Consider the following 25,332-nt stretch of genomic DNA (forward strand, 5'->3'; position numbering starts at 1 on the left):
ACAGGCAACTTAGCGAGCACCTCTGGAGTGATTTCAGCTCTGTGAGTTCAGCTCTTGGTGATTTCGCTCTGTGCTCACAAGTGCCTCTGGCAGACACACAGGGACAGAGAGAGGAAAAGGCTGTATGCGGTTCCACAGCGATGTCCTTTATTGCCAGCTCCTCTGAAGGGATGCAGTGACAGTTCTTCTGCCAAACTGGGCAGAAATGGGTGTTTATATAGGGTACTGGGGTGTTGGAAATTGTCCAATTCCCAGGTTTGAGGAGAATACACCAATAGCCTTACAGAGAGATAAGAAGGGTCTGAATGCAGAAGAGGGGCTTCTTTGGTCCAGTCACCGTGACTTGGCATTTCTTATCTTAGGTGAGTGACCGCCAGGGAGGCCTTGCAGGGCCTCTGACTGCTACAGTGACACTGCAGAACCTCATGGAACCGTGGGTCAGTTGTGACAATGTGGGTCCAAGGACACCATGGTGGCACTATGGAACCACAGGGAACCAAGGGGCCATTGTGACACTCTGCTGCCTCATGGAATCAAGGAGACCATTGTGAACTCGGTGACCCCAAGGAACCAAGGGTCCATGGTGACCTTGTGCAGCCACAGTGTCACAGAGGAGCCGCTGTGACACAGTGAGGGCACACGGAGCCCAGGGGCCATTGTGACACATCAGGGCTCTGTGGAACCACGAAGCCATTGTGACACTGCAAGGCCTCATGGAAGCACGGGGCCATTGTGACACTGCAGAAGCAAGGGGAACATTGTGACACTCCAGGGCCTGATGGAACCAAGGAGACCATTGTGACACTGTGGGGTCCCATGGAACCAAGGGAACATGGAACAGGTCTGGCTGGCTGGGCCTCCTGGGGACCACCTGACCACCTTGGCATGTTGAGGGCTGCTTCTCTTCTGCCCTGAAGCCCTGGGGCTCTGGGCTTTTCTTCCTATGGGAGAGAACTGTCCTTCTCCTCCAGGGTTCCATGGCCAAAATTGGGATTCCTCCTCCAAAACTCCTTCAGCTCTTCAGTGCAGGAATTCAGTGCCCCAGGGCTCATTAACATTCAGAACACCTTAACAAGCCAAGCCCTGGGAATCATTTAAGTTTTCAAATCTCTTGTGGTTGATTACACTATATTTAAAAGGACAGTGAAAAAATATTTCTTCAGGTCCTGTTTAGTTTTTTTTTACTCCTAATAAATTGATGTGTGAAATCTCCAATTGACACTGAATCCAAGTGCCTCCTCATGCAGTTGGAATAGATATGAAAATCAAGACCCTTTATGGCTGACAATCCATCAGACTCTGTCCCTGCCCCCACCCCACCATTTCCGCCATCCAAGCCCTGGCACTCAGAGCAGCTGAGGAATGGAGTCACATCCAGGGGCATCCCCAGAACTGGAGACTTTGGCCCGGCCATTTACATCTCTTTATTGCTGATCTGGACAAGGGGATAGAGGGCAGCCTTGGTCAGTTCCCAGGTGACACCAAGCTGGTGGGAGTGTGGCTGTGCTGGAGGGCAGGAAGCTCTGCAGAGGGCAGCAACAAATCTTCTACACTGGAATTAGGAAGGGCAGACTTTGGTCTTTTTAGGATTCTGATTTGGGGAGTACTGAATCAGGTACTGATATTTTAAACAAAAGCTGCCCTTAAAAAGGAAGGGGTTTAGGAAGGAAGAACACATTTCAAGAAAGCTGTCTTAATGGGGAAGGAGCTGCCTATCCCAGTGTGGCAAAAGATGAGCTAGCGATGAAAATTACTGTCCTGGCTGCCCATACAGCTTTCCTGGGAACTCAGAGGAAAAAAGGAGTGGCAACACAGGAAGTGTTTTACAATGCCCTTAGGCTATGCAGAAAGACAATTAGAGAGGTGAAAGCTCAAATAGAACTTAACCTGTTGATTTCTGTAAAAAAAAAAAAAAGTTTTACATAAAATTTTGTAGCAAAGGCAGGGAGAAGGAGAATCTCTATTCTTTATCGGATGCAGTGGAGAATACAACTAAAGATAAAGGGGTCACAAGCTCAGCTCCTACACAGGGAACTAAAGATAAAGTAACTAAAGAGAAGGAAAAGGCTAAACGATTTTACACCTTGTTTGTCTCAATTTTCAACAAGTACACAGGTTGTCCTTAGGACAAGTGTTCTCCTGAGCTGGTAGATGGGGACAGGGAGCAGAACAGCCCCCTGTTATCCAGGAGGAAGCAGTTGGTGAGGAGCTGAAGCACTCAGATTCTCACAGGTGCATGGGATGGAATCTAGCCTAGGGGGATGAGGGAGCGGGTGGAGGAGCTCCCCAAGCTGCTCCCCATCATTTACCATCAGTCCTGGCTCACCAGGGAGGTCCCAGAGCACTGGAGGTGCCAGTGTGAGCCCATCCCCAAGAAGGGCTGGAAGGAGGATTAGGGAACTCCAGGCCTGTCAGGCTGAGCACGGTGCCTGGCAAGGTTATGGAACAGATCACCTTGAGTGCCACCACAGGGCACCCACAGGATGGCCGAGGGGTCAGAGCCAGCCAGCGTGGATTTAAGAGGGGCAGGTCCTGCCTGAGCACCCTGATCTGCTTTTATAACCAGGTGACCCACCTGTGGATGTGGGAAAGGCTGTGGATGTGTCCATCTGGACTTCAGCAAAGCCTTGGACACTGTCTCTGACAGCATTCCCTGGAAAAGCTGCAGCCCACGGCTTGGGCAGGTTCCCTCCTGGCTGGGAGATGGAAGAGCTGGCTGGAGGCTGGGCCCAGAGAGGGGTGGGGATGGTGCTGCACCCAGCTGGTGTCCAGTCCCTGGTGCTGTCCCCAGGGATCTGTGTTGGGCCCAGTCCTGTTTAACATCTTCACCGATGATCTGGGTGAGGGGATCGAGCCCACCATCCCCAAATTTGCAGGTGACACCAAGCTGGGTGTGAGTGTGGATCTGCTGGAGGGCAGGACAAGAAGACACAGCCTTCAGCTGCACCAGGGGAGGTTTAGGCTGGACAAGAGGAAGAAGTTCTTCACAGAAAGGGTGAGTGGGCATTGGAATGGGCAGGCCAGGGGGGAGGTGGAAGAGTCACTATCCCTCTCCAGTGGCACTCAGTGGCATGGTCTGGGTGACAAGGCAGTATTAGGGCATTGGTTGGACTTGATGATCCCAAAGGTCTTTTCCAGCCTATTTGATTCTGTCATTCTGTGATGATTGGGACACTCTGGGGCCATTGTGACCGTGCAGGGCCTGGTGGAACTAAGAGGACCATGGTGACACTGTGCAGCCCCATAGAACCAGGGCTCCATTGTGGTGCTCTGGGGCCCAATGGAACCAGAGAGTCCCAGTGACACTGGGTCCTGGTGGAACCACAGAGGCCATTGTGACACTGCGGGGCCTCGTGTAACCGAGGGGTTTCACCATTGTGACACTGCGAAACCAAGGAGAGCTTTGGGAGAGTCCAGGGCCCAGTGGAACCAAGGGGCCGTTCTGACACTGTGGGGCCTCATGGAACCAAGGGGACATTGTGACACTGCAGGACCTTGTGTAACCAAGGGGCCACTGTGACACTCTGGGGCCTCCAGGAATCTGGAAGGCCCTTGTGACACTTTGTGGCCTCGTGGAAACAAGGAATCCATTGTGACACTGAGGGGACTTGTGGAACCACAGAGAGCATTGTGACACTGTGGGCCCCATGGAACCAAGGAGACCAGTGTGACAGTGCAGGGCCTGGTGTAACCAAAGGGACTTTGTGACACTGAAGGGACACATGGAACCAAGGACATCTTTGCAGATGACACCAAGCTGGATGTGAGTGTGGATCTGCTGGAGGGTAGGAGGGCTCTGCACAGGGCCCTGGAAACGCTGGATCCAGGTCCCAAACCCAACAAGGTGAGGTTTAACAAGTCCAAGTGCCGGGTCCTGCACTTTGGCCACAACAACCCCTGCAGCGCTACAGGCTGGGGACAGAGGGGCTGGACAGCAGCCAGGCAGAAAGGGACCTGCAGGGACTGATGGACAGCAGGCTGGACATGAGCCAGCCGTGTGCCCAGGTGGCCAAGGAGGCCAATGGCTCCTGGCCTGGATCAGGAATGGTGTGGCCAGCAGGAGCAGAGCTGCTGTGCCAGCACTGATCTGCTCCCAGCCCTGCACACAGACATTGCTGCTGCAGCTCCAGAGAAGGCAACAAAAGGGTATCTCTGCAGAAAACTTTGCTGGGACATCCTTGAGTTCCTTTAAAGCCACTGAGAGCACAGCCCCTCATTGACACAGTCTGTGGCCACAGGGAAGGTGGAGATAATCAAAATCAGAAATGGCACAAAAATGACATTTGTTGTGGACAATATTCAAAAGGTAAAACAAAGGAGAAAAAATCTCACAACTAATTCAACAAGAAATATCAAAGAAGACTTTTATTGCAAGTAATTTGCAGAAACTGGCCAGCAGTTTAATGTTCCTGAAAGCATCCAGTCATCAGTCTCCACACTGCAGCCTTGAGCTCCTGGTTCCTCAGGCTGTAGATGAGGGGGTTCAGAGCTGGAGGCACCACCGAGTACAGAACTGACAGGGCCAGATCCAGGGATGGGGAGGACATTGAGGGAGGCTTCAGGTACGCAAATATTACAGTGCTGACAAACAGGGAGACCACGGCCAGGTGAGGGAGGCAGGTGGAAAAGGCTTTGTGCCGTCCCTGCTCAGAGGGGATCCTCAGCACAGCCCTGAAGATCTGCACATAGGAGAAAACCATGAACACAAAACAACCAAATCCCACAGACACAGTAACAGCAATGAGCCCAAGTTCTCTGAGGTAGGATTTGGAGCAGGAGAGCTTGAGGATCTGTGGGATATCACAGAAGAACTGGCCCAGGGCATTGCCATGGCACAGGGGCAGGGAAAATGTATTGGCTGTGTGCAGCAGTGAATAGAGAAAGGCACTGGCCCAGGCAGCTGCTGCCATGTGGGCACAAGCTCTGCTGCCCAGGAGGGTCCCGTAGTGCAGGGGTTTGCAGATGGACACGTAGCGGTCGTAGCACATGATGGTCAGGAGGAAATACTCTGATCCAAGAAAGAAGATAAGCAGAAAAACCTGAGCAGCACATCCTGAGTAGGAGATGGTGTGGGTGTCCCAGAGGGAATTGTGCATGGCTTTGGGGACAGTGGTAAAGATGAAGCCCAGGTCGCTGAGGGCCAGGTTGAGCAGGAAGAAGAACATGGGCGTGTGCAGGTGGTGGCCGCAGGCTACGGCGCTGATGATGAGGCCGTTGCCCAGGAGGGCAGCCAGGGAGATGCCCAGGAAGAGGCAGAAGTGCAGGAGCTGCAGCTGCCGCGTGTCTGCCAGTGCCAGCAGGAGGAAGTGGCTGATGGAGCTGCTGTTGGACATTTGTTGTGGCTGAACATGGGCACCTGTTCATGGAGAAAGGACAGGGACAGTCAGGAGAGGCTGCTTGGAGCCAAATCTGGGCTATTCCCTGCAGACTGTCTCGCTGGGACTCACCCACCCTTGTTCCTGCTCTGGGAAAACCTTCACCCAGGTCCCTGCCTGAGCTCCAGTTGTGCTGGCTGAGTGTGCCAGGAGCAGCCAGACCTGAGCGTTGGGGCTTTCGAGGAGCCATCCCTGCCCTGCTGCCTTGGGTTTGTGGCCCTGTGGCAGAGGGACCAGGCTGGATATTCAGGATTTGTCACAGGAATCACTCCTAATGCAGAAAAGTGCAGTACTTCACTTGATATCATCTCTACTCACACTTCTAAGGCAAACAGATGGCAGGAGATGATTTTAGGAATTGTTTTCCTATCCACACACCATTCCTGGCTCTCTGAGGTCAGAAATCCCCAGCATTCCTGCTGCACTCAGAGTTTGCCACTGAGAGATGTGAGAGGCAAAGGATTCCCTGTGGCTGAGGGCAGGTGAGGGGCTGGATGGGCTTGTTCCCCCAGCACTACTCTGCTCAGCCCCCTCTCCTTCCCTGAGCATCTCCCTGGGCCTGGACATTCCCTCCTGAGAGGTGCCTTGTCCCTGCCAGCGCTCACAGAGCCCATCCCACCCTGTGTGCCCTCGGCCCGGCCCTACAGAAACCTGCCTGTGTGCAGGGCCCTGGCTGGGGCAGGCTCTGTGTGCAGCTGGGCAAGGACAGCTCAGGAGAGCCCTGCTGGGCCCTGCAGAGGTGATGCTGCTGCTGTCCAGGGCTGAGGAGTGGCTGAAGGCCCTTTGGGAGGCTCCCAGCAGAGAGACTGACCACCCAAAGTCACAGTTCTGGAGTCTCTGTAAATGTTCAAACATTCCTTTGATGATCCTGTGTGTCCCTTTGAACTCAGAATGTTCTGTGATTCTGGGATTACAATTCCTGTTCATCTTCTCTCATCCCCCTGTTGTTTATAATCAAAATAGAAAAAAAAACCCCTTGCAACAGTGTTAGAACAGTAAAGTAAAAATCAGACCTTTATTGGAAGCTTCCACGTGTCCCAGCTGAAATGGTGCATACCCAGCCCCTGATGTAAACAATTTATTAAGGTCGATTATTTAGGATATTTAACAGGAACATCCAGTAGGAAATTCAGTTGCCCCAGTTATACACCCCTGGCTCAAGCCATTGGAGTAGGTCCAAGGGCTTCTTTGCCTGAGTTTTTGTTATCTCTGTTCACATTCAAAAACCAAAATGTTCTTGTAGGTCCATCTTCCTGATAATAAGACTATATAGTATTAAAGTAATGTATTTAGACAGTCAGCTTATTGTTCTAAAATCTAAGAGAAAGGCAAGAAAACATAATTGATTTAATTAAGGATTATAATTATATTAAGTATATAATAGTAGTTTAATAGAGTTGAGAATTTAATACAGTTAGGTAAGGATTACAGTTTTATAAGCATATAATAGTAATTTACAGAACCACAAATATATTAAAAATATATGAAAAGCAAAAATCTTTTTGTCACCACCCCAACTTTCCCATCCTTCCCCAAGGAGAAAATTGAAAACACTCTCAGGAAAGCTCCTGACCTTCACAGCAATCCCAGGCTTACCTTCTTTGGGAAGTGCCCTCCGGAGCTGTGCCCAGGCTGGTCTGGAGCTGGGAGCAGCCCTGCCCCACCCAGCCCCTCTCAGCAGCAGCACCTGCCCTGCTCAGGGTGGCTCCTTCCCCCCACAGCTCCTGGCCAGCGCTGGGAGCAGCTCCAGGGCCGGCTGAGAGCTGTCCCTGGCAGGCAGCAGAGTCCTGGCCCAGCACAGCGCCCTGGGCTGCAGGACCCTGCTCTGCAGGACAGCCCTGGGCACCCCTGGCTGCTCTGCACAGGAGATGAGCAGAGAATGCACTCACAGGGTCTGTGGGCATTGGGATGTTCCAGCTTTAGGAGATCACTCCAGGAGCTGCAGCTGCATTGTCCTGCAGCCAGAGGTTCCTGTGCCAAGGGCTGGCAGTGATTCTGCCCCAGGCACTTCTCAGCCCTTCCCAGCCCTGACTGATTGAAGCTCTCTGTGCCTCTGTGCTGTGCCCGGGCTGGCTGCAGGCAGTGCCCCAGTCCTGCTGGGCTGGGAGAAGAGCTGCTCAGCAAGAGAAATGTGCTTTTGAAGCTCTGCTTGGTTACCAGGATCACCCTCTGTGCCAGGAGCCCGGCCCAGCTCAGCAGCACAGACACAGCACAAGGACTTTAATGACCCTCTGGGGCTTTGTGCTCAGGCCCTGAACATCAGGCCCTGAGAGGGAGCTGCAGAAACCTCTCCAGAACTCCAAGTCACAATCCAACTCCAAAGTTTCTTGGACTTTTAATGGGTCCCACTGAGGGACACGACTGAGAAAGTGTCCCCAGGCCCCAGGCAGGGCAGAGAACTGGAGGCACTGATGACAGGTGGGGACAAAGAGAAGCCAAGTCTTGGTGCCCTGGGGCACAGCAGGGTCTGTGCCACCAAGGGCTGTGAGGAGACACCTTGTCCTGAGGCCCTGGGGCCTCCTGGCACAGCCCCAGCCAGGCTGGGCACTGTCAGCCCCTGGTCCTGCCCTCAGCATCCCCCCCTAGCCCACATCCCAGTGGCCTCAAGGATCTGCTGGAAGGAGTCCCTGGGGAGCCTTGGTCAGGAATGGCCCTGGGGGCTCCTTCATGCTCCCAGGGACTGCAGGTTCTTCAAAGGACTTTGGCTTTTGCTTTTGCCTTGGAGTCTCTGAGAGGTTTGTGCAATCCTCGCCTCCAATTATCTGCTGTAATTAGTCCCTGGAGAGACTTTGTCGATAACAAAACTCAGTGGGGCCCATTAATGCTTCAAGGTACTTCAGTTCTTTTAAGGTACTTGGTGTTTCCCTTTTGATCCAGACTCTGAGAGGTTTGTGCAATCATGGCCCCAATTATCTGCTTTAATGAGTCCCTTGAGAGCTTTGTACTGACACTCAGTGGAGCTCATTAATACTTTGAGATACTCAACTTTTTTCACGTACTTTGGATTTTCCTTTGCACACTGAGAGTTTTTTGTGCCATTTTGAATCTCTGAGAGGATTTTGTGCCATCCTGGTCTCCAGTTCTCTCCTCCAAAGAGTCCATAAGGAGCCTTTGTTGGGGATGGACCTCAGTGGGACCCATTAATGCATTGAGACATTTTGGGTTTTTGCTCTTGATTTTAACTCCTGGAAAGTTTTGTGCAATCTCCTCTCAGGCCCCGAGGTTCCAGGGCTCAGCTCCAAATGCACCACAGGGCTCACTAGGATCAAGCAAGTCCTGACAAACCATGGCTCTGCCTTGATTTCTCTCTGCTCTCGTGCCGTTCATCAGGAAGTTTCTGTAGTGGTTTTGGTTCACCATTTTGAGATTTCTTCTCATGGGATCTCAGCTACTTCAACATTTGCTTACTTTAGCATGGAGGCCTTTACTGAAACAAGTCATCTCCCCATACTTTTCAATGCCTTATAGGGAAAAAGAGAATCTGATGTATCCATGACATCCTTCTCCACAGCTTTACCAGAGGATTTCAGCCCCAAGATCAAGGCATCTCCTCATCCCTCCCATCTGGGACTCAACTTCCTCTTCACTGACCTCAATGGGTTCATGTTTCCCCTCTGTGTGCCTGCCCTGTGTCCTTTTCTCTCACAGGAGGGAGGATGGCAGCACTGCCAGAGTCAATATCTGCCCGGGGCTGCAGATGGTTCCGTGAACCCGGCCGGGCTCAGTGGCCAATTCTAATTTTGGCCATGGTTCCTGGACATGAAGACCAGTTCTTTTCCATAGGAATGAAGGAACAGAGCCCCACTGTTTTAGGGGCAAATGAGAGGTGACCACCAGAGGACAAGGCCAGCCAGAGCTGCCAGATTCCTTTCTTAGAGATACCCTTGAATATAGGAAATTTTTTAGGCAGAGTGTCAGTTTTGGCAATGGGCATCTGAAAAGACAGACTTTTCCATACAAAGGAGAGCACAGAGCCCCATTGCTCCAGCAGCTGATGGGAGGCAGCCCTTGGCATTCCAACATCAGCCAGACCTGTCAGGTGAACCCTGGGAGGCCAAGCCAGCCAGACCTGTTCCATGTTCCCTCACTTCCATGGGGTCCCACAGTGTCCCAATGGTCCCTTGCTTCCAGGAGGCCCTGAGGTGTCACAATGCCCCCTTGGTGACACCAGGCCCTGAAGGGTCGGAATGGTCTCCATAGTTCCATCAGGCCCCACAGAGTCATAATGGTCTCTGGGTCCATGAAGCCCCGCGGTGTCACCATGGCCCCTTGGTTCCATGGGCTCCAGTGGTGCCACAATGATCCCCTTGGTTCCATGAGGTGCCCACAGTGTCACAGTGATCTCCATGGGAAGGGAAGAACCAAGACCCAGTGTGGCAGGGGCAGCCACCAGAGGCCAAGGCCAGCCAGGCTTGATGGTACTGGCTGATTTTGTCTGGGAGCAACCGTTGGATATAGGGAATTTTAGAGGTGGAATCCCAATTTCAGACATGGACACCTGGAGTTGAATGATGTTTTTTTTTTTTTCCAAAGGAAGGAAAGCACAGAACACCGGTGTTTCAGGGGCAGATGAAAGGCTGCCATCAGAGGTCTAGGCCAGCCAGACCTCTTTGCCCTGGTACCTTTTGTCTGAAAGCAACCCTTGGATATAGGGAATTTGGGAGGTGGAACCCCAATTTTGGCCATTTCTGTGTAGATAAGAGGGACGGTTCTTTTCCATAGGAAGGAAAGCACAGAGACCATGTGTTTCAAAGGCAGAAGAAGAAAGAGGTGGCTCCTGGGAGGCTCAGCAACCAGACCTGTTCTTCCTGGCATGTTTTGTAATGGAGGAATTTTTGGATACATGGAATTTGGGAGGAGGAATCTCAATTTTGACCACGGTCACTTGAGAAGGACAACTATTTACATTGGAAGGAAATCACCAAGCCCCAGTGTTTCAAAAGCAGATGAGATGCATCTCTCAAGAGGCCAAGGGCACCCAGACCTGTCTGTCCTGGCAGCTTTCACTTGGGAGCATTCCTTGGATGTACGGAGTTTTGGAGGAGGAATCCCAATTTTGGCCATGGAACCCTGGAGGAGAAGGACAGTTCTCTACCATAGGAAGAAAAGCCCAGAGCCCCAGGGCTTCAGGGGCAGATGAGAAGCAGCCCTCGACATGCCAAGGTGGTCAGGTGGTCCCCAGGAGGCCCAGCCAGCCAGACCTGTTCCATGTTCCCTTGGTTCCATGGACCCCACAGTGTCACAATGGTCTCCTTGGTTCCATCAGGCCCTGGAGTGTCACAATGTTCCCTTTGCTTCTGCAGTGTCACAATGGCCCTGTGCTTCCATGAGCCCTTGCAATGTCACAATGGCTTCGTGGTTCCACAAAGCCCTGATGTGTCACAATGGCCCCTGGGCTCCGTGTGCCCTCGCTGTGTCACAGCGGCTCCTCTGTGACACTGTGGGCTGCACAAGGTCACCATGGACCCTTGCTTCCTTGGGGCCCTCATGTTCACATTGGTCTCCTTGATTCCATGAGGCAGCACAGTGTCACCCTGGCCCCTTGGTTCCATGAGGTTCCGTAGTGTCACCCTGGTGTCCTTGGACCTGCATTGTCACAACTGACCTGTGGTAATCACATATCCTCTGAGCAGAGAGAGAGATCTCACAGGATTTTCCTGGGAAGCTGTGAGAAGCTGTAAGAAAGCTCAGAGAAAAGAACAAGAAACAATTTTTATCTTCACTTGCTGCACTGTTGTTGTGCACTGTGGAATGTGTTATGGAGATTTGTTTACCAAAGGGTGATTTCTAAATTGGCCAATGGTGATGGTGTTTGGATTTCAATTAACCAGTCTGGTCTGTCTGTATCGGACTGTCTGCAAGAGTGATGAGTGTTTCTTAGCAGTATAGTATAGGATAATGTAATAAAGTGATTGATCGGCCTTCTGGAATCATGGAGTCAGTGCTAATTATTACAGGCTGGGGACGCCCTGCTACGATAGTTATCTAAGTCAATCTTCCCTTACCTCTGAATGCTGAACAGAATAGGCTTAACAGGCATAGCAGGAACACCAACCACTGTAGACCCAAAGAGCTGGCTGAGGAGTTGGGAGAAAACTTCCCCTGGTGTCATTTCCTCACAGTAGGGACCATTATTAAAGTAATTCCAAACACATACAGTTAGTGTGTGGTAGCCTCGAATCTGTGTGCCCACCGTCCAGAGGAAATTAAAAATCCATAAATTCCTCACCATATTAACCCATCAAACAAATTGATTATCAGCCATATTAGCCATACTTATAGGATGGGAAAAATGTAGCCACAACCATGTGCCACCCAAACCAGGGTAAGCTAGACCACATGGTGACACCTAACAAGGTTTCTATATCCAGTACACACAAAAAAAAAAAAAAAAAAAAATTATGTTACTCAAGAATTGTTATTTTCCTGTCAACATTTTCCTCTCAACGCCCTTGGGCTGCACATTAGGTGCCAAAATTGGTCTTGGTTTGCAAGACAGGTGTCTGCCAAGGAAGGTGGAAAAAAACCTTCTGTGGAGGTGACTCCAGAAGGAGTCTTGGAAAGCAGCAAGCTGGGCTGGCAGGATGCCTCATCAGGCAGGGGGTGAGGGGCTCTAGGCAGGGCATGGAGAGCCCAGATCAGGATCCTGGGCACCCAAGCAGATGGGAATAGGTCTCTGTTTTAGTGGGGCAGGCATTAATAAGCTAGACCACATGGTGACACCTAACAAGGTTTCTATATCCAGTGCAACAACAAAAAAAATCATGTTACTCAAGAATTGTTATTCTTATTTCACCCTGTTTCTCTCAATGCCCTCAGGCTGCACATCGGGTGCCAAAACTGGTCTTGGTTTACAAGACAGGTGTCTGCTAGGGAAGGCAGCAAAAAGCCTCCTGTGGAATGAAGAATGTAAACCCCCTCCCTCCAAATTATTAGAATCATGAAATCAAGGGGCTCTCAGGCAGGCAAAGATATGGGAATAGGAATGTCAGCTCTTTCCTAGTGTGTATAACAAAGCAAACAAGCAGCAGCAGCTGCGGCACGAACAGCAAACAGAGCAGAGCCCAGTCCCGGCCTTTGGGCCGTGGCGCTTTCCCTGCGGTGCAGTTCCGGGCACAGCCAGCAGGGGCGCTGTGGCTCCCGGGGCAGGGCAGGTGCGCTGACCCCCACGCGGCTGCAGGGGGCGCTCCGGCCGGGCTCGGCAGCGCGGGGCCATGGCGGCTTTGTCCGAAGGGGGAAGGGCTGGAGAGAGGCTTTGCTTCACAAACCCCGGGGCAGCCGGCTCCCGTGCCCCAGCAGGACTCTCAGAAAGCAGTCAGCTCGGTGCCCCAGCAGGACTGGCAAAAAGCAGTCAGCTGGGCTGGCAGGATGTCTCGGCAGGCAGGGGGTGAGGGGCTCCAAGCAGGGCAGGGAGAGCCCAGCTCAGGATCCTGGACACCAGAGCAGACAGGGATAGGTCTCTCTTTTAGTGGGGCAGGTGTAAATAAGGTCCCAGTTTAGTGGCTGTTCTCACGAGCAGAGGCTCATCCCAGGACAGAAGAAACAGCTCTGGCCCGGGCTCCGGCAGCAGCAGTGGAAACTCCCATCTCCAAGAGCAGCAGCTCCTCCCAAAATAAGGGATCAGCCGATAAACATCAGCCAATGATAAGGAGCAAACAGAAAGGAAAAACCCAACCCCCAACACTGGTTTATAATTCCTAATGCTATGGGAGAATTGTATAAAGTTTTAATTCCACCTTTGTAATTGTTTACATACGAGATCTTGAAATGTCAGGGGTAGGGATTGGACCCTGCTGCTCCAAGGCTCCTCTCACAAAAAAGAGGCTTAGAAAGGCTGGCGGTCCTTGTGGGTATTTGGGGATCTATAGGGGATATTGGGGGTCCTTTCTGTGCCTCCTGACCTGACAGGAGCTTCTCTAATAAACTTTGCCTAAAGCTCCCAGTCTGCCTATGACAGGAGCCCCTGTGAGTGCCTGTGACATCCCGGCTCTTTGGCAGCCTGGGGACACTTAGAAAGTCCCCATGAAGCCCCTCTGAGGGCCTGTCAAAATATCTGAACCTTAATATGCAAACTGTCAGCCCTTAACTGAAAGGTTGGTGGTTCGAGCCCACCAGGGATGCCATTTATGTCAGAATCTGTGGTATTTAAATGATCCCAAAATTGCAGAAATTTGCTGTCTTTGAGCCCCGCTGCCAAAGAAGAAGCCAAATTCATCTGTGCTGGTTTTCAAGGTTGTTTATTCTTGCTTATCTATAACATGTTCTGTCTGACCTGCAGTAGGCCTTTCTTGCGGGACAACATGCAGGGCTCTGCCCCTCAGTGGGAAGTTACAAACATTATATACCAGAAACTACCTGTGCTATATTTACAATAATGTGCCAATACCTACCACCTGTGTTGAACAATGTGTCCCCAGTCTAAACCAACAGAAAAATGCCAACACCACAGTGAAACATGGAAGGCATGAAGAAGATGAAAAAGGACAGGACACACACGATTTTCTCCATCTTGCCTCCTTTGAACCCCTTATCTAGAATCCTAAAATTCTACTTTTGCACCCGTGTCACACTAATTATTACTCATATCAAACACTCAGAGTGTGTAATTCATCCTGTAAGATTGAAAACTCTTTTCCATGGACAGAGATCACAGGCAGTGTCTCTTAGGGCTCTGTACAGGGGGGTTCCTGACCCCCTTGCCAGGGTCCCAGGCCTTCCAGGGCAGCCAGAGGGATGCCCTGGATTACCACAGCAAACCTCATCAGGACCCATTGCTATGGTCAGTTTCCATGGCAACCATCACCAGCCCCTGTTGCTATGGTTAGTTTCCATGGCAACCATCACCATCCCCTGTTGCTATGGTCAGTTTCCATGGCAACCATCACCAGCCCCTGTTGCTATGGTCAGTTTCCATGGCAACCTTCCCCAGCCCCTGTTGCTATGGTCAGTCCCTGGGCAGCTCCATGGAGACCCCATGCCAGGGGTGGTTGCCATGGACACCAGCTCAGGCCTGCAGCCAGAGCCCGTTTCCATGGCAACCATTGGCACTCCCATCCCCAGGGTCATGGGATCCCAGAACCACAGAAGTGGCTGAGCTGGGAGGGACCCATCAGGATCCTCGAGTCCCGCTGCTGGCCCTGCACAGGACACCCCAACACTGCCAGCCTGGGCCTGGCAGCGCTGTCCAAACGCTGCTGGAGCTCAGAGAGCCCTGGAGCTGTGACCCTTCCCTGGGGAGCCTGGGCAGTGCCCCAGCAGCCTCTGGGCAAAAACCTTTCCCTGAGATCCAACCTAAGCCTGCCCCGACTCAGCTGCAGCCGCTCCCTGCACTCCTGTCCCTGGGCACCAGAGTGAAGAGGTTCCCTCAGCCCCAGCCAGGGACCCGCTCCCAAGGCTGCTGCCATGGCCACCAGGGCTGGCACCAGCTGGGATGCTTGGTATCCACAGGCCGGGATTCAGGAATGGGATTTCCCAATTTCCTGCTCCTGCTAAAACCGTGCTGGCTCTCGTTGCCCTCCCACCTTCCACTGAAGGAAAAAACATGGAAAGATCCTAGGCTGGGATAAGAACAATTTACTGGGAACAGCAACGAGATAAGGAACAAACTGGAACAGAAAAAATATTGACAACAGAAGGGATAAGAAAAACTATTTACAGGGGAAATTACATCTCCATCAATTGTATCTTCCTGGCCACATGTCTCCTCCTGCCTGGAAAGGACACCCTTCTCAGAGAGAGAGAGAGAGAGTCCCTTTCCTGCCCCTGGCAATGACCTGAGGTGGGAGTGAATGTAGTGACAGGGCCATAGCCAGACCCTCATGTTCTTCAATCCCACATCAGGTCATTGGCAGGGGCAGGAGAAGGTACAGGTGTCTTCCCAGCATGGGTCACAGGTAACAGGGATCACCAGGGCTCTTCCCAATGTGGGTTCTTCAATGGGGGGTGAAGCTGGAGCGGTGCACGAAGCTCCTCCTGCAGTTGGGGCACTCACAGGGCTTCCGTCACCGGTGGCTCCATTGGTGTTGGGTCAAGTGAGAGCTCCGGGTGAAGCTCTTCCCACACTGGGGACACTCGTAGGGCCTCTCCCCAGTGTGGATGCGCCGGTGCCTGATGAGGTGGGAGTTTTGCTTGAAGCCCTTCCCACAGTCAGCGCAGAGGAAGGGCCTCTCCTCGGTGTGGACCCGCTCATGCAGGAGGAGATTGTATCTGGAGTGAAACCCCTTCCCACATGTGGGGCACATGTAAGGCCTCTCCCCAGTGTGGATGCGCCGGTGGGTGACAAGAGTGAAGTTGCACTTGAAGACCTTGCCACAGTCGGGGCAGAGGAAGGGCCTCTCTCCTGTGTGGATGCGTTGGTGGATGATGAGGTGGGAGCTGCAGCTGAAGCCCTTCCCACAGTCCCCACACTCGTAGGGCCATTCCCCAGTGTGGATCATCTGATGTCGTTTCAGACTGTTGCTATGCCTGAAGCTCTTCCCACACTCCAAGCACTTGTAGGGCTTGTGCCCATCGTGAAGCTTCTCAGATACCACCAGCTCTGAGCTCTGGCTGAAGCTCTGCCCACCTTCCTGACCCAGAGTGGGCCTTTCCTCCTCAGAGCACCCTGGGCTGGGTTTCCAGCCCCTCCTCCTGTGGGATCTCCAGGGCTTTTCCTCCCTGTTGGATTCTTGCGCTGTGGAGTTGCTCAAATCGGCCTCTTCCATGAGGTTCTGCTGTAGGGATTTGTCCTTCCTGGTCTCCATCATCAGCTCCTGTTCTGGGGTAGGAAGGACAAGGAGAGGGTGGGATTTGCCTCCGTGCCACAAGGAAGGGTAAGGAGATCCCCACAGTGCATCCCCGTCAGGAGAGCGTTGGCAGCGGGGCTGTCCTGCAGCCGGAGGCAGTGCTGGGCTGGGAGATAGAACAGGAGAGAGGGGGAAAGGGGCACTGACTTCCTCCTCACCTGTCTGGATGTCCCAGGGCGCCTTCCTCTTCCTCACAGCCTCCTCCTCCATTTCATGAAGATTTGGGTATGGGAAATTCTGTTTTGGGAGGAAAACAAGGGATGAGCACATTCAGTTTTGTCCTGGTTGGAAGGCAAACCAGGGGGAGAATCTAAGCCAGAATCAAATTTGAGTAAGAAAATTAAGATCAAGGCAATGATACAGAAACACTGGCTTAATCGGACAGAGTCAGGATATAACAGGACACCCCGTTGGTCAGGGTGGTGGTAGCAGTCTGATGAAATGGTGGCTGCAGTCCGGCTGGAGTGATGAACGTGATTCTGTCAAAGAGGGGATCCTGTAGAAGGGTCTGGTCTTCCTCTGAAGGTCCAGTGGTGGTTATGGAGCTCTTGTCCTCTGGGAATGCAGTAGGCAAGGTGGTCGCGGTGTTGCAAGGGTGAGATTATATCCAGGCAGGAATGCTTGGTTCCTCCCCCTGGTCGGAGCATCCCACAATGGGATGATGTAATTTTATCAGTCCTGCAGTGACACTCAATGGCCCATTAACAGAAGATGGCCCCTGGAGGCGTTATCAGGGCTGAGCCATGGAAGAGATAAAGAACACTGCCCCACCTGTTGATAACAGTTTATGGAGATGGTGACTGAAAACACTTTTGGTTACATCTGACACTGTAACCTGAAACAGTGAGGCAATCCCTGCTTGGGGTGGGGGGTGAACACCACCCCCTTACCCAAACTGAATCAGGTGTAAAACCCCCACCCTGGGAAGGCCACGCACACAGGGGACAATGTCACACTTGCCCCACCCCAGGGGAGATCTCTGTCCCTGTCACTCCCTTATTTTCTCTCAATTTTATGTTTCTTTCCATGTCTCTCTCTACCTCATATTTACTGTTCAATAAAATCCACCTCGGATTTGGTCTCGTTAGCACCTTAAATGGGGCAGAGGCATCTCTCTAACAATTTTTTTAGCCATATTGAGACAATATTTTGCACTGTGAGTTCAGGGCACTGCTGTCTGACCCCAAGTGCCTTTGACAACAGCATGGTTCCCTCCTCTGACGAGCTTGTGGCTCTTTCTGGAGGAACTCTTGGAAACTTGGATGCAGCTTCCTCTGAGTGACTTTTGGGACAACTTATAAGGAAAATGGCTGTTGTGCGTGGCCAGTGAAAAGAAAATATTTTCTTGTCCTTCCCCGAAATGTTTGTTAAAATCACTGGAGGAAAGGGACCAAATGATACCAGCGAGACTGACAAGGATCATTCACCACACAGTGAGGAACACAAGGCTACTAAAGTCCTACAAGAAGCCCAACTCAAGTAGCTAAACTCCCAAGTAACTCCTGAATTCACAGGCTTGGGGGCTTTTCCAAATATGAGAATCATTTTTTTCTTGGTCCCTGTCACCTTTGTAACAGCTACATAGACCTTTCCCTTCCTTTTAATAATCTGTATTGGGCCAAATTTCCATGTTTCTTTTTTTGGAACCTGCCAGCATCTGAGCTGGAGCTGTGCTGGTACTGATGAAATTTGGAATTGCCACAGAATTGCTTGTTGTTTGTTATGAACGAGCACAATAGGCTTTCTAATCCAATTAAAAAGATTTATTAATGGTAGGAAACGAAAGCAAATCAGCGCGCTGGGCGGCAGTTATTCCAACTACCGCATTTTCGTGCCCCATTCCCCCCCAACTTATTGGGTCTTCTCTTCCGGATGTGTGACGTTCTGGTGTCTTTTCTGCGCAGGTGCACCCTGTTGCTAGGTGGTCGTTTTCTGCCTCCTGGTGGTCGTGGGATGAAGGCCAGTAGTCTTCCTCAAGGTTGTCCCTGTGATCTGGGAATCCTCTCAAAACAAGAAATGTTATTTCTAGGCACGTTTACTTGCATTCCACAAGAGTACATGTTTTGCTAAGTCTGTAACGGAACTGTCCTTGAAAGATATTCGCTTAGGTGCTTAGGTGCCTAGCAACATCAATTCCCTAAATCAGTTTCAACTCCCTAAAACAGTTTGTAACGGAATTGTCCTTGAGAGATATTCACTGGAATGCCTGGCAAAATGAGAACATATTCAGACAAGTGAAAACTCTAAGTAAAAATTCTATTTTATGGATGTAAAAACTCTATATTATGAACAAAATAATAACTGCCGCCCAGCGCGCTGATTTGCTTTCGTTTCCTACCATTAATAAATCTTTTTAATTGGATTAGAAAGCCTATTGTGCTCGTTCATAACATTGTTGGCTTAGTAATATTTGGGATTTGTTTGCGTTTCCATCACAAGTGACTTGTGGGAAGAGCAAATCTTCCTCAAGGCATTTTATGTAGGGTTAAGTTTAATTTCTGCTGAGTTTGTTTTGTCTTGTGCCCAGGGGATGCTCAAGGGCTCTCTGGTTTTGGTTTGGCCCTAATTTCCTTCTGATTTGTCTTTATCACTTAAAAACACCTAAAAAATGACTAAAAAGAGTATTGATCAGAGATGTCAAAAGTTCCACCATTTAAGAGGTATCTGAGGTGGGATTTACGGTTTGGGAACGTATTCTGGAGGATTTGTGGGTTCTTGGGGGATATATGGGAGTATTCTCCATATCTTTGCACTCCAAAAGCCAAGGTGGATTGCTCTGTCACCTCAAAATTATTCAATCCCACTGGAAACCCCACAATCTTATCCCAAAATTGCTCAATCCCACCTCAAAATGGCTGGTTCCCACCTCAGTCCCATGCCAAAATTACTCAATTCCACAGCCTCTAGGGTTAGATGGGGTTGGAAGGAGATCGGGAGAAGTGAAATCCAAATTTGAGGTTGTAGGATTAGGATTGTGTGGGTCTGGGTGGTTGTGATGTATTTTGATAGTAAATAAAACTTCCAGAATTATTGATTTCTGTCCCATTCATTTTCTGTCAGTTCTGGTTTGCTTTTCAGAGTGCCGCCTTCTCAGCTGATTTTGTTTGTGACCTCCTATCCCAGACTGAAAAGCAAGATGTGTTCTATTTCCCATCTGTTTGGCAGTTGTCCTGTGCTAAGTGGGCAGTTTTTCCTTATCTCTTCCACAATCAATCCTCCCTCAGGGGAGACATCTGCTGATAATGGGCTATTGAATGTCACTGCATGACTGATAAGAACTGTAACATCCCACTGTGAGATGTTCCACCCAGAGGGAGGAGCCAAGCATTCCTACCTGCATCTAGTCTTGAGATTCTGGCTCACCAACACAGCTTTTTCTGGGCTGGATTTCTCAGAGGAACAGCTGCCTCTTCCTCTTCAGAAGAAGACACCCTTTTCTACAGGATCACTTCTCCAACAGAACCACACCTGACACTGCAGGAGGACTGCAGCCACCATTCCAGTTGGACTGTGGCCAACACCCTGTCCAACAGCGTGTCAGGTTGTATTCCGGCTCTCTCAGTGCTCTTTTGGTTCACTGCATTGTTCATATTCTCATTTTCTTCACTAATAAAAAGCTGTTATTCCTGCTCCCATATTTTTACCTGAGAGCCCCCTTTAATTTCAAATTTATAACAATTCAGAAAGAAAGAGTCTACATTTTTCGATTTCAGGAGAGGCTCCTGCCTCCCTTAGCAGACACGTGTCATTCCAAACCAAAACACCTCCTTTCTCTCCTGCCTTCCTTTGCCTGCTCCGTTTCTCTCTCAGTGTCTCCATTGACCCAGGGCAGCTCCCACCAAAGGCCCTGCCCTGATTTAATTCCCAATCCATGAGCTATGACAACCATGGGTGAAGTTATGAAGGCTGGCAGTGAAATGTCACTGTAAGATCTTGCTGCACTTGGCTTTTGACTCTTCCATAAAAGCTTTGCCTTCAAGGGCAGGGACATCTTTTCCTGGCTGGGAACTGGAATTCCAGCCCCTGCGAGTGTGTGCCATGGATCCCAGAGGGGCATTCCCGAGGCTCCCAGGGTGCTGCTCCTGCCGTGCCTCCCAAGGAGCTGTGCAGGGCAGGGGACAAGGTGCAGCGGCTTTGTTGGTGCTGCAGTGCCACCACAGCCCCTGGTTCCACGAGTTTCCGCTCTGCCAACAGCGGTTCCTGGGTTCCATGATGCCCTGCTGTGTCCCCATGGATATTTGGTGTCATGAAGTTCTTCAGTGTCACAATGGCCACCTCGCTCCATGAGCTTCTGCAGTGTCCAAATGGCCTCCTTGGATGGGCAGTGTCACCATGGACCATTGGCTCCATGCAGCCCCGCTGGGTCACCATGGACTCCTTGGTTCCATGAGGTTCTGGGGGTGTCTCCATGGTCTCCTTGGATCCACAGTGTCACAATGGACCACTGGATCCACGTGGCCCTGCTGTGTCACCATGGCCCCTTGGTTCCATGGGACCCCAGGGTCACAATTGACTCTTTGCTTTGTCATCCTATGGGAGAGAACTGTCCTTCTCCTCCAGGGGCCTATGGCCAAAACCGGGGTTCCTTCCCCACATTTCCTTATATGCAAAGATTGTTCCCCAATGAAATCTGCAAATAGAAACAGGTCTGGCTGCCTTGGCCACCCAGGGGCCACCTCTCATCTGCCTTTCAGACACTGAGTCCGTGTGCTTTTCTTGCTTAAAAAGCATCCATCTCGACCAGGCACCCATGGCCAAAATTTGGGATCTCTCTCCCAAATTCCCTATATACAAAGATAGCTCCCAGAAAAATGATGCCAGGAATCACAAGTCTGGCTGGCCTTGGCTTCCTGAGGTCTGGCACTCATGTTCCTCTGAAACACTGGGGCTCTGTGCTTTCCTTCCTAATGAAAAGAACTCTTCTTCCTGTCCAGGCACCCATGGCTAAGCCTGGGATTCCACCTCCAAAACTCAGTACATCGAAGGACTGCTCCCAAGTGAAAGCTGCCAGGACGGACATGTCTGGCTGCCTTTGGCCTCTTGGGGGCTTCTTCTCATCAGCTTTTGAAATACTGGGGCTCAGTGCTTTCCTTCTAATGGAAAAGAACCTTCTTTTTTCTAAAGGTGTCCGTGGTCAAAACTGACATTCTTCATCCCAAATTCCATATATCCAAGGATTACTACATGACAAGAGTTTCCAGGAGAAACAGGTCTGGCTGGCTTGGCCTCACAGGAGCCACCCTCCCCTCCCCTCCCCTCCCCTCCCCTCCCCTCCCCTCCCCTCCCCTCCCCTCCCCTCCCCTCCCCTCCCCTTCCCCTCCCCTTCCCCTCCCCTTCCCCTCCCCTTCCCCTCCCCTTCCCCTCCCCTTCCCCTCCCCTTCCCCTCCCCTTCCCCTCCCCTCCCCTCCCCTCCCCTCCCCTCCCCTCCCCTCCCCTCCCCTCCCCTCCCCTCCCCTCCCCTCCCCTCCCCTCCCAGATTGAGAGCTGACAATCTGTTAAACCACTAAGGAAACTGCAGATGCCTCTGTGCAGACCCAAGTTGAAGATGAGAAAGCCTGGCTGGGTCTCTCTCCCTTCTGGCCCCAAAGAGGTGCCAAGGCCGGCCCAGCCCCATCTCGGCCGTGGGGCCGGGCGGCTCCTGCCGTGGGGCCGGGCCCCTTCCCAGGGAGTCGCCAGGCCCCATCGGCTGCCGGGCAGGGCAGGGGAGGCCGCGGGGCCGAGGCCGGGCCGTGGCTGCGGGTGCTGACATCTGGCCGCTGCCGAGCCCTGCCCCGCCGCCAGCCCGGGCCCAGCCGGGATCCGCCGGGCCCCAGGAGCAGCCCCGGGCCGGGCCGGCTCGGCCAAGGCTCTGCCGCCCTTGGGCTTCGCCCGCAGCCAGCGGGCAGGGGAGGAGAAGCCATCGGCCCCGGCCGTGCTGCTGCTGGGCTCTGGCCTGGCTGCTGAGATCCTGGCCCTGCCCCAGCGCGGCCCAGCCTGACACAGCCCCAGCGCAGCCGCTGCAGAAACCTCCATGGGAAAACAGCTCCGGCCGCAAGGACCGAGCCCGGCCGGGCTCACGGAACCATCTGCAGCCCCGGGCAGATATTGACTCTGCCAGTGCTGCCATCCTCCCTCCAGTGAGAGAAAATTACAAAGGGCAGGCACACAGCAGACACCGAGGTCAGTGAAGAGGAAGTTGAGTCCCAGATGGGAGGGATAAGGAGATGCCTTGATCTTGGGGCTGAAATCCTCTGGTAAAGCTATGGAGAAGGATTTCATTGATACATCAGACTCTCTTTTTCCCTATAAGGCATTGAAAAGTATGGGGAGATGACTTGTTTCAGCAAAGGCCTCCATGCTAAAGTAAGCAAATGTTGAAGTAGCTGAGCTCCTATGAGAAGTATGAACAGATAAAGAGAGAAGAGTGATGAGACCCTGTGCCCTCAGGGAGAGAAGAAGACCTCTGTTCCCAGAGATGATGTCAGAAGCAGTTGAAGAGAACCTCTGGTCTTGAACAGCTCATCTTTAAACTAATACCCCATAAGCTGACATGGCCCATAAACACAGCTGTGGGAAAAGCTGTGAAAAAATGGCAGGGATTTCACTATTACACTTTTTCTGAGTGGCTGCTATTCATGGAACTTGAGAGCCACAAGAGAACTCTTTCCTTATGGAGAAGACTCCATAGCAAGAAAAAGAGACTCCTCTCCCTAAGTGAAGTGAAAAAGGACTATTCTAGAGGTGGTAGACTGGCTGAAAATTTTAGGTTTTGTCTCCTTACATTGTCAATAAGGAAGAAAAAGTTGTGGCGAGAAGAAGAGTGTTCTGAAAGTTTTGTGCTGATTCTTATTACTCTTTCTTTTAGTTACTGCTAATAAACTTTTCTTTATGCTGTTTTAAAGTTTTGATCCCACTTTGCCTTTCTCCTTATCCTACCTCACAGCAGGAAATGAGTAAGTATATAATTTTGTGTGCACTGGTAATTAGACATCACTAAACCCACCACACTAATTGATGTATTGCCCAAGAAATCTCAAAATTGATGAACCAAAACCACTACAGAAACTTCCTGATGAACTGCACGAGAGCAGAGGGAAATCAAGGCAGAGCCATGGTTTGTCAGAACTTGTTGATCCTAATGAGCCCTGTGGTGCATTTGGAGCTGAGCCCTGGAACATCAGGGCCTGAGAGGAGATTGCACAAACCTTTCCAGGAGTTAAAATCAACAGCAAATACCCAAAATGTCTCAATGCATTAATAGATCCCACTGCGGTCCATCCCCAACAAAGGCTCCTTACGGACTCTTTGGAGGAGAGAACTGGAGACCAGGATGGCACAAAATCCTCTCAGAGATTCAAAATGGCACAAAAAACTCTCAGTGTGGAAAGGAAAATCCAAAGTACGTGAAAAAAGTTGAGTATCTCAAAGTATTAATGAGCTCCACTGAGTGTCAGTACAAAGCTCTCAAGGGACTCATTAAAGCAGATAATTGGGGCCATGATTGCACAAACCTCACACAGAGTCTGTATCAAAAGGGAAACACCAAGTACCTTAAAAGAATTGAAGTACCTTGAAGCATTAATGAACCCCACTGAGTATTGTTAATTACAAAGGCTCTCCAGGGACAAATTAGAGCAGATAATTGGAGGCCAGGATTGAACAAACCTCTCAGAGACTGCAAGGCAAAAGCCAAAGCCGAAGTCCTTTGAAGAACCTGCAGTCCCTGGGAGCATGAAGGAGCCCCCAGGGCCATTCCTGGCCAAGGCTCCCCAGGGACTCCTTCCAGCAGATCCTTGAGGCCACTGGGATGTGGGATAGGGGGGGATGCTGAGGGCAGGACCAGGGGGTGACAGTGCCCAGCCTGGCTGGGGCTGTGCCAGGAGGCCCCAGGGCCTCAGGACAAGGTGTCTCCTCCCAGCCCTTGGTGGCACAGACCCTGCTGTGCCCCAGGGCACCAAGACTTGGCTTCTCTTTGTCCTCACCTGTCATCAGCGCCTCCAGTTCTCTGCTCTGCCTGGGGCCTGGGGACACTTTCTCAGTCGTGTCCCTCAGTGGGACCCATTAAAAGTCCAAGAAACTTTGGAGTTGGATTGTGACTTGGAGTTCTGGAGAGGTTTCTGCAGCTCCCTCTCAGGGCCTGATGTTCAGGGCCTGAGCACAAAGCCCCAGAGGGTCATTAAAGTCCTTGTGCTGTGTCTGTGCTGCTGAGCTGGGCCGGGCTCCTGGCACAGAGGGTGATCCTGGTAACCAAGCAGAGCTTCAAAAGCACATTTCTCTTGCTGAGCAGCTCTTCTCCCAGCCCAGCAGGGCTGGGGCACTGCCTGCAGCCAGCCCGGGCACAGCACAGAGGCACAGAGAGCTTCAATCAGTCAGGGCTGGGAAGGGGCTGAGAAGTGCCTGGGGCAGAATCACTGCCAGCCCTTGGCACAGGAACCTCTGGCTGCAGGACAATGCAGCTGCAGCTCCTGCAGTGATCTCCTAAAGCTGGAACATCCCAATGCCCACAGACCCTGTGAGTGCATTCTCTGCTCATCTCCTGTGCAGAGCAGCCAGGGGTGCCCAGGGCTGTCCTGCAGAGCAGGGTCCTGCAGCCCAGGGCGCTGTGCTGGGCCAGGACTCTGCTGCCTGCCAGGGACAGCTCTCAGCCGGCCCTGGAGCTGCTGCCAGCGCTGGCCAGGAGCTGTGGGGGGAAGGAGCCACCCTGAGCAGGGCAGGTGCTGCTGCTGAGAGGGGCTGGGTGGGGCAGGGCTGCTCCCAGCTCCAGACCAGCCTGGGCACAGCTCCGGAGGGCACTTCCCAAAGAAGGTAAGCCTGGGATTGCTGTAAAGGTCAGGAGCTTTCCTGAGAGTGTTTTCAATTTCCTGGTTGGAGCAGGATGGGAAAGTTGGGGTGATGACATAATGATTTTTGCTATTTATACATCTTTCATGTATCCGTATCTCTGTAAATTAGTTTGATATAGTTATAAAACTATAATCCTTATTTAACTCTATTAAACTCTTAATTAACGTTATTAATTTACTATTGTGTACTTACATAATTGTAATCCTTTACTGACTCTAGTATGTTTCCTACCTATCTCTTAGATTTCAGAACAATAAGGTGACTGTCTAAATACATTCCTGAAATACTGCATAGTCTTATTATCGGGAAGAGGACCTACAAGAAGAACACACACTATGTGAGCAGTCATA

At 51.5% G+C, this 25,332-nt stretch overlaps 2 protein-coding genes and 1 pseudogene across 2 annotated transcripts in view; 1 reads left to right on the forward strand and 2 right to left on the reverse strand.

Moving 5' to 3' along the window:
- The window catches only part of LOC100230077 (uncharacterized), a 674,623-nt pseudogene that overhangs the window by 107,166 nt on the left and 542,125 nt on the right, over positions 1–25,332 (forward strand).
- LOC140680878 (uncharacterized) overlaps positions 1–25,332 on the reverse strand; it is a 150,670-nt gene that overhangs the window by 96,550 nt on the left and 28,788 nt on the right. The window lies entirely within an intron of this gene.
- Positions 4,401–5,333, reverse strand: LOC140680908 (olfactory receptor 14C36-like). Its single transcript, XM_072919810.1, has one exon. It carries the CDS (start codon positions 5,331–5,333, stop codon positions 4,401–4,403), a length of 933 nt encoding a protein of 310 aa, XP_072775911.1.

This window comes from Taeniopygia guttata, chromosome 30, assembly GCF_048771995.1.
Source record: "Taeniopygia guttata chromosome 30, bTaeGut7.mat, whole genome shotgun sequence".
NCBI lineage: Eukaryota > Metazoa > Chordata > Aves > Passeriformes > Estrildidae > Taeniopygia > Taeniopygia guttata.

Coding starts and splice junctions, on each gene's coding strand:
- LOC140680908 (XM_072919810.1), bottom strand. CDS start 5,333: ATGTCCAACAGCAGCTCCATCAGCCACTTCCTCCTGCTGGCACTGGCA.